Here is a 13,034-nt window from a genome sequence, read left to right as displayed (position 1 = left end):
GTTGTTGTTGTTCCTCACAATTGGGACAATTACCATACTGAGCGTATTTCACCAATCAAGTTACGCATTTTAACGACCAACTTCATACCTGCGTTTCAACTTTAAAAGTTAACCTTGTCCTTCCTTTTTATCTGCAAACCCACTTCAATCCTTTCTGATTCCCTGGAAAATTCTGCCCATCTCTTTGCTCATGATTTCACCCTCTGCCATGTCATTTCTCATCCTTCAGACAGGCTGGCAGCAGCTTCTCACCTCTGCAGTCCTTGATAAACTCAGGAGCTGGTCCAACACTTGAAATAGGTCTTTCAACCCGAGCAAATCCCACACATTCACTCTGTCTCTCCAAAAGCACCGTTTGGCATGAATTAGCTTTTCCCTCCCATCTACTTCCTAAACAAACCACATGAAGAGGTTACGTCACTTAAACTTTTGTGCCTCACTATTAGCCATGCTCTTTCTTGGGCAGACCATATTTCCAAGATGGCATCCAAAGCTATCTGCCGAATGGGCATCCTTTGTCATGCAAGGTTTTTTTCTTGGCCAGTCTGAACTTTTGACAACCTCCCTGGCCTCCATTCGCAGATTGATGGAGTGCCAATCTCCCCTTTGGGCTGGTGTCCCCACCTCATACCTTGCCATTATTGGTGCCATGTAAAGCAATACCCTCAAAATCATTGGGATCTCCTGCTGTGAAGCAGAGTGTCTAGGCCTCTTACTTTCACATTGCAGACAGGTTTGGTGGCCTCTTTGTATTCCACGGCCTTATTTTCGGTCTTGCACCCACTGCCCTCTCTTGGCTCTGTTCCTCCCTGGTTTCTGCAGGGTGTACAGTGTACACATTCTGCCAGTAACCCTCCTGTTAAACTTCCACAATCCAGGTTCACTGCTCACTTCAACTCAATTGCTCAACCCTCTCTCTCACCTGAAGAGCCAACTTCCCCAGTATGTTCAGTCCTATTCTTCCCTCCAGAGCTTCAAGCCAGCTGATCACCACTACCTCAGGTTATCCCCCCATCCATACTCATGATCTCTTCCACCCGAAATGACCCCATTCCCAAGCACTCTTTTTCCCAAGTTATTGTAACCTCCCCCCCCTGCCCAGCCCTTCTTTCCTCACCTCTTTTCATTTGGTAGTTGTCGGTTTCATTTGGCAGATGATTTGGTGTTCATTGCAGAAAGTATGGATGGACTGAAGGAGACGATGAACAAATGGAAGGAATGTATGGAGACAAAAGATCTGAAGGTGAATATCGGAAAGACGAAGGTGATGGCAAGTGGTAAAGCATGTGGTGAGGTAGAAAGAACTGGGAAGTGGCCGTGTGTTGTGTGCAGGAAGGGTGTCGGAGTGAACTCCATTCAATGTGCAATGTGCGCTGAGTGGGTTCATCAAAAATGTAGTGGTTTGAGAGGGTCATTAACCAGTGTGGCAGCTACATTCAAGTGTAAGGTGTGCACAGAGGGAGCTGCAGATGGAGGAAATGTTGAGTTGGATCTTGGAGACGGCGTGAAGCTGGAAGGTGTTAAAACATTTTGCTACCTCAGAGACATGCTGAATGGAGAAGGTGGATCAGACTCGGCAACGGTTGCTGGAGTGAGATGTGCATGGAAGAAGTTTCGGGAACTGAGTGGCGTGCTGATGAGGAGGGGAGTGTCGTTGAAGCTGAAGGGAAAGGTGTATGCTGCATGTGTGAGAAGTGTTATGATTTATGGGAGCGAGACATGGGTTATGAACGTAGAGCAGCAACGAAGGCTGGAAAGGGTGGAAATGCGAATGGTTCGGTGGGTGTGTGGAGTATCGTTGAGAGAGAGGAAGACAAATGATGAATTGCGAAAAATGATGGGAATAGAGCCTGTGATTGATGCTGTGAAGAGAAACAGGTTGAGATGGTTTGGTCATGTGTTGAGGAAGGATGAAAGTGACTGGTTGAGAAGAGTGATGGAAATGAATGTAGAAGGGAGTAGAGGACGGGGAGGACCGAGAAAGACTTGGCTAAAGGTGGTGGAAGAAGAAATGCGGGCAAGGGGGTTAACAAGAGGAGATGTAGAAAATAGGGCAAAATAGAGAAGATTGTCATGGGGACCGCAAGGCTAACCCCCGCTCTAGCAGGGAAAATGGCCTTAAAATGCCTGTTGTTGTTGTTTTTGTATGAAAAACCCTGGCGTTGACGAAGCAACTCCATTTTCAATTTCAGCCACAAATGACGTCATCACTCTTGGACTCCTTCTTAGGAACATATACCTTCCTCTTTATAAGGTACAGGGGTCAGATCTATCTCGGGCAACTCTCGAATTCTTTTAATCACAGAAGCTGATAAATCATTTAAACATTAAGGTGAAGGTGACACTTGACAAATTGCCGACCACATGACGCAACCAGCCCTGTAATGCAAGATCGCCTCCAACAAGCCCCGCCATCAACGTCGGGGTCCTGCATCACCTGTACCCAATCCATTGTCCAATCCCGGCAAGGTTGCCTCATTACAGGGAATATAAAACGTAACGTGCTAAACCCATTCAGTTAGGCAGTTTAGTGTAAACAAAAATATTTTATTTTAACAATATTGCATTACCATTTATACAGAAAAAGATCACTTGAGATCATCGATGCACAAATGCCAATCCTGGAGCCGTACTAAGACGTGCTAGGTTTGTACCTGCAACTCTTACTGTAACGAGACACTTATACTTCGAATTGCGTCCCATCCTCGTCCCAGGCTGAGGTTTTCAAATTGTATTTTATGCAACATCATATAAACAATGCTTTACCTAAGCCTTTCCTGATAGAGCATTTGCAAACAATAAAATCAGCAGCCAGGAAGCAAACTCCAAGTGGAAACGGGCACTTTGGGACCTGGCAGCAATGCCGCATTGCTCCGCCGAGGTTCTTCCCTTGTTGTAAGAGATCCTTCCTCCGCCAATTGCCGGGTGCCTCCTTGTCCGCCCGTGGCAGATTCCAGCAAGGAAGAGATATCATCTCGGTGCAAACCAGCAACAGCCGCCAACTGTCCCAACCTGAACGGGTGGTACATATGGGTATAGATTATTAGCGGCAAATCGCCGAAGAGGAACCAAGCGTGACGGAACAAACCAGAGAGGTTACAATGTGCAAATGAGCACGGTATCCGGATTACATGTCTTAGGAAAGATTAAATATATCCGTCGAAGCCTGAAGCAATGATTGCCAACCGATAGTTGGTCCATCCATGCCTTATCCATTGCAAATACTGAATTTGTGGCAAAAGTGACTTCTGGCATGGAGTAATTCACCCCAGCATAAACTATTTGCTTTGTGATACAAGAGAAAAATGTAGGAATTGCTGACAAGGTTATCCATACCCCCTTTATTCTCCTGTTCCTACATGGCCGCAGACTAATTGTTCACATTCCGTGCCAGCTGCCCCATAATAATTCGAACTTTTTATCAGTGTACCCCACATCCTCCAGCAGGTCGAGGAAAGAGTGAAACTTGCTGAGCGAGGATTCCACACTATGCAGCAGGGACTCTTCTGCTCCCGGCATGCCTTGCTCCAGCAGTGCCGTAGAGAGTTGCCCGTTCTCCTCACGAAGACGACGGATCTCGGCCTGCATCTGCAAATGCACGGCGTCAGAGGTCGTCGCTAAACACAGCGCACGGCTGGTATGTGTGAATCAGACGGGCGGTGGGACAACTGGAACATCGTACTAGTCGGTTTCCTCATATCGCACCTCGGAAACTTTCCGCTCGGCCTTCTCTCTCGCTTCACGCTCCTTCTGCAACTGCCCTCGGTAGGACTGGCTCGCTTCGCTCCTCTTCGCTGAACCAGCAGAGTTATCGAACTTTCTTTGCACGTCCATACCTTCCTTTGTCATGCCAACCTGCTATGTTAAGATAACATACATCCTGCTCCTTACCCTGATGGCAAAACCAAAACATAATGGAAAAAAAATTCAGAGAAAAACATTCTATTCTGGCTGTAAACAGGGCAGGGTGATGGCAGCCATACCCGTTTAGAAATGGTATTGTGTGATGTTCCACGACCGTTCACCGTTGTATCCAGGCGGTTGCTCAAGGATACTCCTGGGGTTCGAGCTGCCGGAAGAAATGTAGTGGGTTTGAGGATCAAGGTAAGTTCTTAAACCAGCACACTTTCAATAACGCAGAAAAGAAGAGGCAGACAAGGGCAAAGATCAACAAGAAAGCGACAGACAGGTAGGATAACAGTTAGACCCCAAGAAGAGACCGTTTGGTCCATCGCACAAGCGCACTTCAAACCAATCAAATTGCTCGCACTTAGTAAGCGTCCCACAATGCACAGCAGAGATAAATCCAGGTCAACAAAGTAGCAGCACATCTATTCCTTTGCAAGGTGCGGAGGACAACTAGAAAGCAGCACAACATGGGTGGTGTGGAAGCTCTCCAAAAGGAGGAAGAAGAAGCAGCTTACCTGTTTAGTGCACATGCTACAAAACCTATAGTTTTGTTTGATTCCGATTATAGTCCCAGTAGCGCCAAACCCTGGAACTTTCACAACCAACTTATATGGAGAGCTCTTACAGATGACATAATTGCAGGACCTTGCATCTTATAATGATCGCGTAGTACGAGTACCTTCCAGCTCAAATCAAATTGTATACAAGATCGAGGTTCGTGTATACAAGAGCTAACATCAATCACAAAAAAAACAATTGGACACACAAAACATACAATAAAGGGAGCGGGAGACAAGATGGGGAGAGAGAGGGGGAAGCACACAAGTACAACAGCAGAGAACAGGGTCATCGGGAGATCTGTGGGAGGGAGAGGGCTTGGGGGGAGGAGGCATGGGAAGGCGGGGGGTGGGGGCATGGGGGGTGTCACAATGTTTAACTTTTATCAATTTCACTTCCTAAATGAGGCTCATGGCATAGAACAAATGCTCTTCTCTGTACCAAGATTCAAATCTCACAGCGTATACAAATAAATAAATAAACAAAAATGGTATGACATGAACCCGACGTCACGCTCGAGAAGAGACCTATTCTGATGCACGCTCGACCCTTGACACCACCACAGCCCAACGGTTTCACGGCTCGTCTACTCTTCTTCACCACTGCCTCAGGCCCAACTTTCACCGGAAGCCACTTGAACTGGAGAAGGTAAATGAAGGAACGATGGCGATGGATTCACACATGAGCACTTTAAATGTTTTGAAATGAAAACATCCGTTTGCATCCAAAACTTGCAAAAAAAAAAAAACTTTTTTGCTGGTATCCACAAAGCAAGTCAGAAAATCCCAAACAAATACAAAATTACTCAAGCAGGTAGTTTGTATAATATTTAAGCCGATAGACAAGTGTACGTCCATTATGGAAGCACAGGTTTGGGGGGATAGGAGTGGGGAGCGGTGATTGGCAGGCCCATAAAAATTAGAAAAGCTTTTGCGAGTGAGAATCATCAAAAGCATTGAACCTTTGCTGAGAATAAGAATGTCACCTCTGTATTCCCCCCTCCGGAGTTATAATACACCTTCTTCAATATCTTCTGCAATTTGCGCTTGCCTAGAAACAAAATACATCGCATCATTTTAAATCTTCGCTGTTAAACTTTTCACAACAAACAGAAAGCAGAACGCCATTCCACCAATCCAGCCATTGGCACATTTCCCATCATGAGGAGATGATAATAAATAGGTGACAACACGAAATATCATAATCAAAAGGCAAGAACCTGAATGGGTTTCTCTCATCTCCCCTTCCTGTTCAGGCTGGAGTTCCCCAAGGCAGTGTTCTGGGCCCTGTGCTTTTTCTGGTCTTCATCAATGATCTCTCTGACTCTCTTGAAAATCCCCTCTATCTCTTTGCTGATGACTCTACTCTCTGTCGCTCCATTCTTCATCCCTCAGATCGGCAGTCTGCAGCCTCCTCACTCTCTGCAGACCTGGACAAAATCACAGACTGGGCAAACAAGTGGAACATGTCTTTCAATCCTGACAAATCTCACACTCTTACGATGTCTCTCCGAAAAGACCGACTGGACAAGCCTCCCATCCACTTTCTGAATAATCCTCTCCAAGAAGTTCTGTCACTCAAGCTTTTGGGTCTCACTATCTGCCATGATCTTTCCTGGGAAAACCACATTTCAAATCTGGCCTCCAAAGCCAGTCGCCGACTGGGCATTGTCCGTCGTGCGAAGTCCTTCCTTGGCACACCTGAGCTCCTCACCACATACAAGGCTTTCATCCGCAGCTCAATGGAATACTGCTCTCCCCTCTGGGCTGGTGCTCCTGCCTCACACCTAGCTCGTCTTCACGCTGTTGAAACCAAAGCATTCAGAATCATTGGAATCTCCCGCGATGAAGCTAACTCCAAGGGCCTCTCACTCACTCACCGCAGGCAGGTTGGTGGTCTTTTTGTCTTCTACCGAATCCTCTCTGGCCTTGCGCCCCCAGCTCTCTCTGGGCTCTGTCCCGCAAATATTCCTACAGGTCGCACAAGATCTGCCTGCAACCCTCTTATGGTTAAACTGCCAAAATCAAGACTCTCTGCTCACCTTCACTCCTTCATTCCTCTTTTCTCCCGCCTCTGGAACAAACTCTCTCACTCTCTTCAATCCCACTCCACCCTCCAGGTCTTTAAAACAGCTGTTCACCACCATCTCTTATCTTCTCCCATCCAAAACCTTGATCTTTTCTACCCCCGCTAATTTCACCCCAATTCCACTTTTTTGAAATACCAACTTCTGTCCTGGAAGTCCTTGGTGTCCTTGTGTTTTATACTTCTCCCACCCCCCCCCCCCCCCTTCCCATGCTTCCTCCCCCCAAGCCCTCTCCCTCCCACACATCTCCCTGCTCTCAAATGTTGTGGTTGTGTGCTTCCCCTTCTCTCCCCATCTTGTCTTCCGCTCCCTCTTTTTATATATTTTGTTTGTCTGGTTGATTTGTTTGTGAAGTAAATGTTAGCTCTTTCACGAGCCTCGATTCAGTATACAGAAAAAAAAAACCAAAAAAAAAAAAACACAAACATTGAATAAGGGTCGGGGGGGGGGGGGAGGGTGGTAAAGGGCATGGGGAGGGCGGGTCAGGTGGACAAATAGCAATACATCTTGTTTCAAAGACATTAACTTTACCAAAACCATGTGTCGCCAACTCCACGCTGAAGTCTTGTGTTAGGAGACACCACACACTCCCAAACCAAAATGAAAACATAACAACATGGATGTGTAAGATGTAGAGAACAAATGTGGATACTTGATCTCACCAATCAGGTGATTCCCACGAAGATCCAGGACAACAATGCTGGAATTTGATTTCAGCATGGCGACGAGAGAGTCTGCCCCAAAATTGGATATTCCGCAGGCCTGCAGATCAAGCGCTGGAGCGAAAAACAAAGTTCAAAATTCTGATCACTGTACATTTCCGAAACATCTACATCTATATAAATACAGTATTACGATAGCGTCCGTCTGATTTCCTATCTCCTCTCTCACAGCTTAGCACATCGTCACCAAGCTGCGTAGACATAATTTAAAATGTCTTATAACCCTGCTTGTGACACCTAAATTTACTTACAACTTTCATTCCATCCGGCTCAGTTGAAAGAGGTCTTTTTAGAAAGTGTTTTCTATGTTCGATGACGCCGTAGCATTACAGTTAGCAATGCAGTGGCCGTACTATCAGAGGATTATTATCCGTCCCCCACGCAGCGAGAGACAGGGTTTTGCAATCACTTCTGTGTGTGTTTCTGTGTATGTGTGTCTCTGTGTATGTCTGTCTCTGCGTGTGTGTGTGTGTGTGTCTGTGTCTCTGTCTGTGTGTGTGTCTCTGTCTGTGTGTGTGTCTCTGTCTGTGTGTGTGTGTCTCTGTGTGTGTCTCTGTCTGTGTGTGTGTCTCTGTCTGTGTGTGTGTGTCTCTGTCTGTGTGTGTGTCTCTGTCTGTGTGTGTGTCTCTGTCTGTGTGTGTGTCTCTGTCTGTGTGTGTGTCTCTGTCTGTGTGTGTATGTCTGTCTGTGTGTATGTCTGTGTGTGTGTGTGTGTGTGTGTCTCTGTGTGTGTGTGTCTCTGTCTGTGTGTGTGTGTCTCTGTCTGTGTGTGTGTCTGTCTGTGTTCGTGTCTCTGTCTGTGTGTGTGTCTCTGTGTCTGTGTGTTTGTCCGTCTCTGCGTGTGTGTCTCTGTGTGTGTGTGTTTGTGTGTGTGTCTCTGTCCGTGTGTGTGTCTTTCTGTCTGCGTGTGTGTGTGGCTTTCTGTCTGCGTGTGTGTCTGCGTGTGTGTGTGTGTGTATGTCTGTCTGTGTGTATGTCTGTGTGTGTGTGTGTGTGTGTGTGTGTGTGTGTGTGTGTGTGTGTGTGTGTGTGTGTGTGTGTCTGTCTGGGCGGTAACTTTTTTACCATTAGTCATCAAATTTTCAACGAGGCTTAATGTCATCAAATGTTCAACAAAGCTTAATTATGAGAATGTGGCGAAGACAAATTAATAATTTGGTCAAAATGTCAAAGTCACATGCAATTGACCTGAAATTTTAAGAATTTGCTTTCATCAAAACTATGGGATGTCGGGGATCTACGTCACATGGATTTTCCCATAATCTTCTAATGTCCTTTTAATAAATGTTAAAATACAATGTGCCAAATTATTTACGAGTGACTGTTAACCATTTGAGTACGGGATTTTTTTTTTGATAAAAATACCTCCGGTACGGGATTAATTTGGCATTTTGGTACGGGAATGCAACTACGTGCTGACGATCTATTTATAGGTACAGCCGATGACGTGTAGTAACGTCATCCGTACACAAAACTTTTTCGCGGGTTGCGGCACTGGACGTCATCCGTACTCAAAGGGTTAAGCAGTGTGTCGTGTTCAGTGTGTGGTTAATGTTCATTTACATATCATTCGATATGGAATGAATTGTTTTTTTATATAGGACTTTGTAATGTTTTCTGCAACTAGATGTATTTGTAAATGTGGAGTTGGGAGTAAAACGGTGACAAGTGTCAATAATGGGCTTTGCTTTTATAGCGTTTGGAAGGATTATGAGTGTTTGGGGAAGTTCTAGCTTTCTTCCGGATATGGACCCGTTTCTGACTTGTGGTTATGAGCAGTTTGTGTGTGTGTCCCTCTATACAAGGAACTTGTGGAACCCAGTACCCTCGTCCCTCTAAACAAGGGGAAAGGTGACCCTCTAGTCTAGACAGTGGCTCGTATCGAGCGATAAAGTTATTGGAGCATGGAATGAAGGTATTGGAAAGGGTGTTGGAGAGGAGGATAAGGAAGAAAGTGAAGATCGATGAAATGCAGTTTGGATTTATGCCAGGAAGAGGAACGACAGACGCACTTTTTATTGTGAGGGAGTTGCAAGAGAAGTACATGGAGAAGAGGAAGAAGTTGTTTCTTGGGTTTGTTGATCTGGAGAAAGCATTCGATAGGGTTCCACACGAAGTATTGACATTGGCATTGAGGAAGTTAGGAGTGGAGGAATGGTTGATCAGAGTGGTGATGGCAATGTATTAGAGAGCGCGCACAGCTGTAAGGACGAAGGACGGGAACAGTGGTGAGTTTGAAGTGAAGGTGGGAGTGCATCAGGGGACGGTACTAAGTCCACTACTATTTGTAGCTGTGATGGAGGTGCTGGCTCGGAACGTAAAGGAGGGTTTACCGTGGGAGTTGTTGTATGCAGATGATCTGGTGTTGATTGCGGAAAGTATGGATGCACTGAAGAAGAAGATGAACAAGTGGAAGGAATGTATGGAGACAAAAGGTCTGAAGGTGAATATCGGAAAGACGAAGGTGATGGCAAGTGGTAAAGCATGTGGTGAGGTGGAAAGAACTGGGAAGTGGCCGTGTGCTGTGTGCAGGAAGGGTGTCGGAGTGAACTCCATTCAATGTACAATGTGCGCTGAGTGGGTTCATCAAAAAATGTAGTGGTCTGAGAGGGTCATTAACCAGTGTGGCAGCTACATTCAAATGTGAGGTGTGCACAGAGGGAGCTGCAGATGGAGGAAATGTTGAGTTGGATCTTGGAGACGGCGTGCAGCTGGAAGGTGTGAAAACATTTTGCTACCGAGGAGACATGCTGAATGGAGAAGGTGGATCAGACTCGGCAACGGTTGCTAGAGTGAGATGTGCATGGAAGAAGTTTCGGGAACTGAGTGACGTGCTGATGAGGAGGGGAGTGTCGTTGAAGCTGAAGGGAAAGGTGTATGCTGCATGTGTGAGAAGTGTTATGATTTATGGGAGCGGGACATGGGTAATGAACGTAGAGCAGCAACGAAGGCTGGAAAGGGTGGAAATGCGAATGGTTCGGTGGATGTGCGGAGTATCGTTGAGAGAGAGGAAGACAAATGATGAATTGCGAAAGATGACGGGAATAGAGCATGTGATTGATGCTGTGAAGAGGAACAGGTTGAGATGGTTTGGTCATGTGTTGAGGAAGGATGAAAGTGACTGGTTGAGAAGAGTGATGGAAATGAATGAAGAAGGAGTAGAGGACGGGGAAGACCGAGAAAGACTTGGCAAAAGATGGTGGAAGAAGAAATGCGGGCAAGGGGGTTAACAAGGAGAGATGCAGAAAATAGGGCAAAATGGAGAAGATTGTCACGGGGACCGCAAGGCTAACCCCTGCTCTTGCAGGGAAAATGGCCTTAAAATGCCTGTTGTTGTGTTGTTGTCATATAATGGAACCCTCTCATATTTACGAGCTGTCTTATATGGAGAGGCTTTCCGAAATATTCATTAGCTGTGTATACAAGTTCATTCTTCCATTTTGTATGCAGCCTGTGGCTGCTGGTTGCATCATTGCTGGTAGTGTAGCTGTGCCACTGATACAGTGCCCCCTGTAGGTTAGAGCAGGAATTTGGAAGGTACCGGCGACAGCTCGCCTACTCTTCCCAAAGGACACCATGGGATATTTGACATTCAATAACTAATGCTGGCATAAGGAACGCAGAGTTTAACGGCCATTAAAGGGACGGCACGCACATTGATGAATCACCCTGCCTGCGAGACACCAGGATTACACTTTGTAGTTGGTTTGGGATCCAAACCCAGGCTCGACAGTTCAGAGGTGAGTGTGGGTACCTATAGGCCATGCTGCCAGTCCCATAAATACAAGTGGCAAGGCAGAGCTGCATGAGGAAGTGCAAAGAAGAGCTAGTCACCATAGCACGGTGCTGTGTAAATGTCTTCAAGCAACAATGTACAGTATATGCATTTAATTGTTTAAATAAAATAAATTGTGGACTAGATGAGACTGCTGATTGGACATCGATCAAAGAACTTTAGGTTTTGTGACAAACACAGATATGTCTCAATGTCCTTGTCTGACCTACAATATATGTACAAGCTCTCCGTATTCGTTTCAGTGTTCAATAAATCAAATATTAAAATTAATGTATTAAAATAAATAAATAAACGACCCACTTACTCCAACCCAAGTCCTTGCAATGTCAACTGGGATTCACGACTGCTGTGCAGGCACAACACCTGCTACCACACAAACCAGGCAGTTGCTAATCTGGCAAGTGCATCTGTACTCACCTTTCAACCAAAGCTCATCCGGAAGTGCATCTGCAAGTACATTCGCACCACGGTCTGCGATGCGTGGATTCCTGTTGAGAGAGAGACGACGGAGCCCTGGCATGACATCCAGATCTGGATAGCGGTAGCGCAGGCTTTCAGCCCAGGCCTGTGCGTGCCGGTTCACTGCCTGGGTCTGTCCAAAAAAAAAAAAGAAGGGACAATTGTGAATTGTGTATCGTTAACATGAACCACATACCCATGTTATTTTGGCTTTTCTTTAATCCAATGACCAAGGCTCATTGGGGGGGAGGGGGTGGGAGGCTGCCAGAATAGCTTAGAGTTATATGCATTTGCAATTTTTAATTTTTTTTGGATACAAGATTTGCACTTCACCTGTCTTCACCTGTTGGAATCTCGACAGAGCTCTATAAACTGTCATCCTAGTGTTTGTCATGCAGGGCAACACATCAGTGCTTGGACCGTCAATCGGAGGGAGGTCAATACTGAATATTGTGTGCAATATTCAATTGTCAATATTGACAATTTGACCAAATTTTGAAATTTGACCAAAAATTGAAATCTTACGATAATTCACCAAATGTCCGTCCGTCTGTCCGTTCGAAGGCACCGCAAAAATGGCTGAACCGATCGCAACGATATTTTGGGTGGGTAATCCTCGGACCCCCTGGAGTAAAATAGGCTATATTGTTTTTCCAATTTTTTTTTCCCAATTTTCCAATTTTCCAATTTTTCCAAACACGATGGAATAATATTTACCGATATGAACAGTGATGTGGCTTTTATTGAAATTCTACAAATACTGTTTAGATTTTGATGAGAATTATTATATGAACCTGCCGCGAATGCGGAAGTGGACAGATGACGGCAATGCGCGGGTTTGATCATATCGCAATACAACCGTCATTCAATCGTAATGTTAAATCGTTAAACGTTAATCGTGTTAATCGTTTTGTTAAAGTATCAATTGATGATTGGAATTGAGTGAATACAATTACGATTTTGAATTCGTAATTGTATTCAACCAACCGTACGGAACTTCACATCAGGATTTAAATATTTGTTTATGTCACGAATGTTGTTAAAAGTTTATTATATTATAGTGGGGCGGCTTAGCCTAAATATTCAAAAGAATTGTGCATTTTGTGATACAAGCACCAAATTTGGCACAAATGTACATTAATATGTTGCGAACATTTTCAGATATTGGGCCACTTGAAATTCCGCAATTTTTTTTTTCAAATTTTTTCAAATTTCGTAATTTCAAATTTTTCGGGTGACACCGTCACAATTTCGGTCTTCGAGGCCGGCCGATAGGCAAAGTGTGACCGGAAGGGACGAGGTTCTCCTGACCACGTGGCCCTCGATCTGGGAAGCGAGAGGCGTTCCATTAGTGGACGCGCCCCTCACGCCCGACTTTTGGGCGGCCCCGGCAGGCCGTTTGTTTTGACGTTCCGTGACAGGCCCCGCACCCCCACCTCCGGGCCGACCGGAAGCTTGTGCTGAGTACATCATACCTGAACAACTCAGTGAGGCAGAACACAGC

The 13,034-nt window shown here is 45.5% G+C and overlaps 1 protein-coding gene across 9 annotated transcripts in view; it reads right to left on the bottom strand.

Moving 5' to 3' along the window:
• Positions 1-2,270: 2,270 nt before the first annotated feature.
• Positions 2,271-13,034, bottom strand: part of LOC137431140 (centrosomal protein of 78 kDa) — a 91,360-nt gene continuing 80,596 nt past the window's right edge. For 5 of the 9 annotated variants that reach the window (XM_068122121.2, XM_068122120.2, XM_078781527.1 and 2 more), the window contains 8 exons: positions 11,489-11,663; positions 7,216-7,329; positions 5,453-5,517; positions 4,995-5,106; positions 3,984-4,069; positions 3,706-3,858; positions 3,431-3,588; positions 2,527-3,012 (listed from right to left, as the gene is read on the bottom strand). In XM_068122121.2, coding sequence (XP_067978222.2) covers positions 2,805-3,012; positions 3,431-3,588; positions 3,706-3,858; positions 3,984-4,069; positions 4,995-5,106; positions 5,453-5,517; positions 7,216-7,329; positions 11,489-11,663 — 1,071 coding nt within the window. In that variant the 3' untranslated portion in view covers positions 2,527-2,804. Of the gene's footprint in view, positions 3,013-3,430; positions 3,589-3,705; positions 3,859-3,983; positions 4,070-4,994; positions 5,107-5,452; positions 5,518-7,215; positions 7,330-11,488; positions 11,664-13,034 lie in introns of all 9 variants that reach the window. The other 4 variants (XM_068122119.2, XM_078781526.1, XM_068122125.2 and 1 more) reach the window with 3 other exon arrangements.

The sequence above is a fragment of the Myxine glutinosa genome, chromosome 7 (genome assembly GCF_964187855.1).
Source record: "Myxine glutinosa chromosome 7, kmMyxGlut1.1, whole genome shotgun sequence".
Lineage (NCBI taxonomy): Eukaryota > Metazoa > Chordata > Myxini > Myxiniformes > Myxinidae > Myxine > Myxine glutinosa.
The sequence above is the reverse complement of the archived record's forward strand: the minus strand, read 5'-3'. Positions and strand labels throughout refer to the sequence as shown.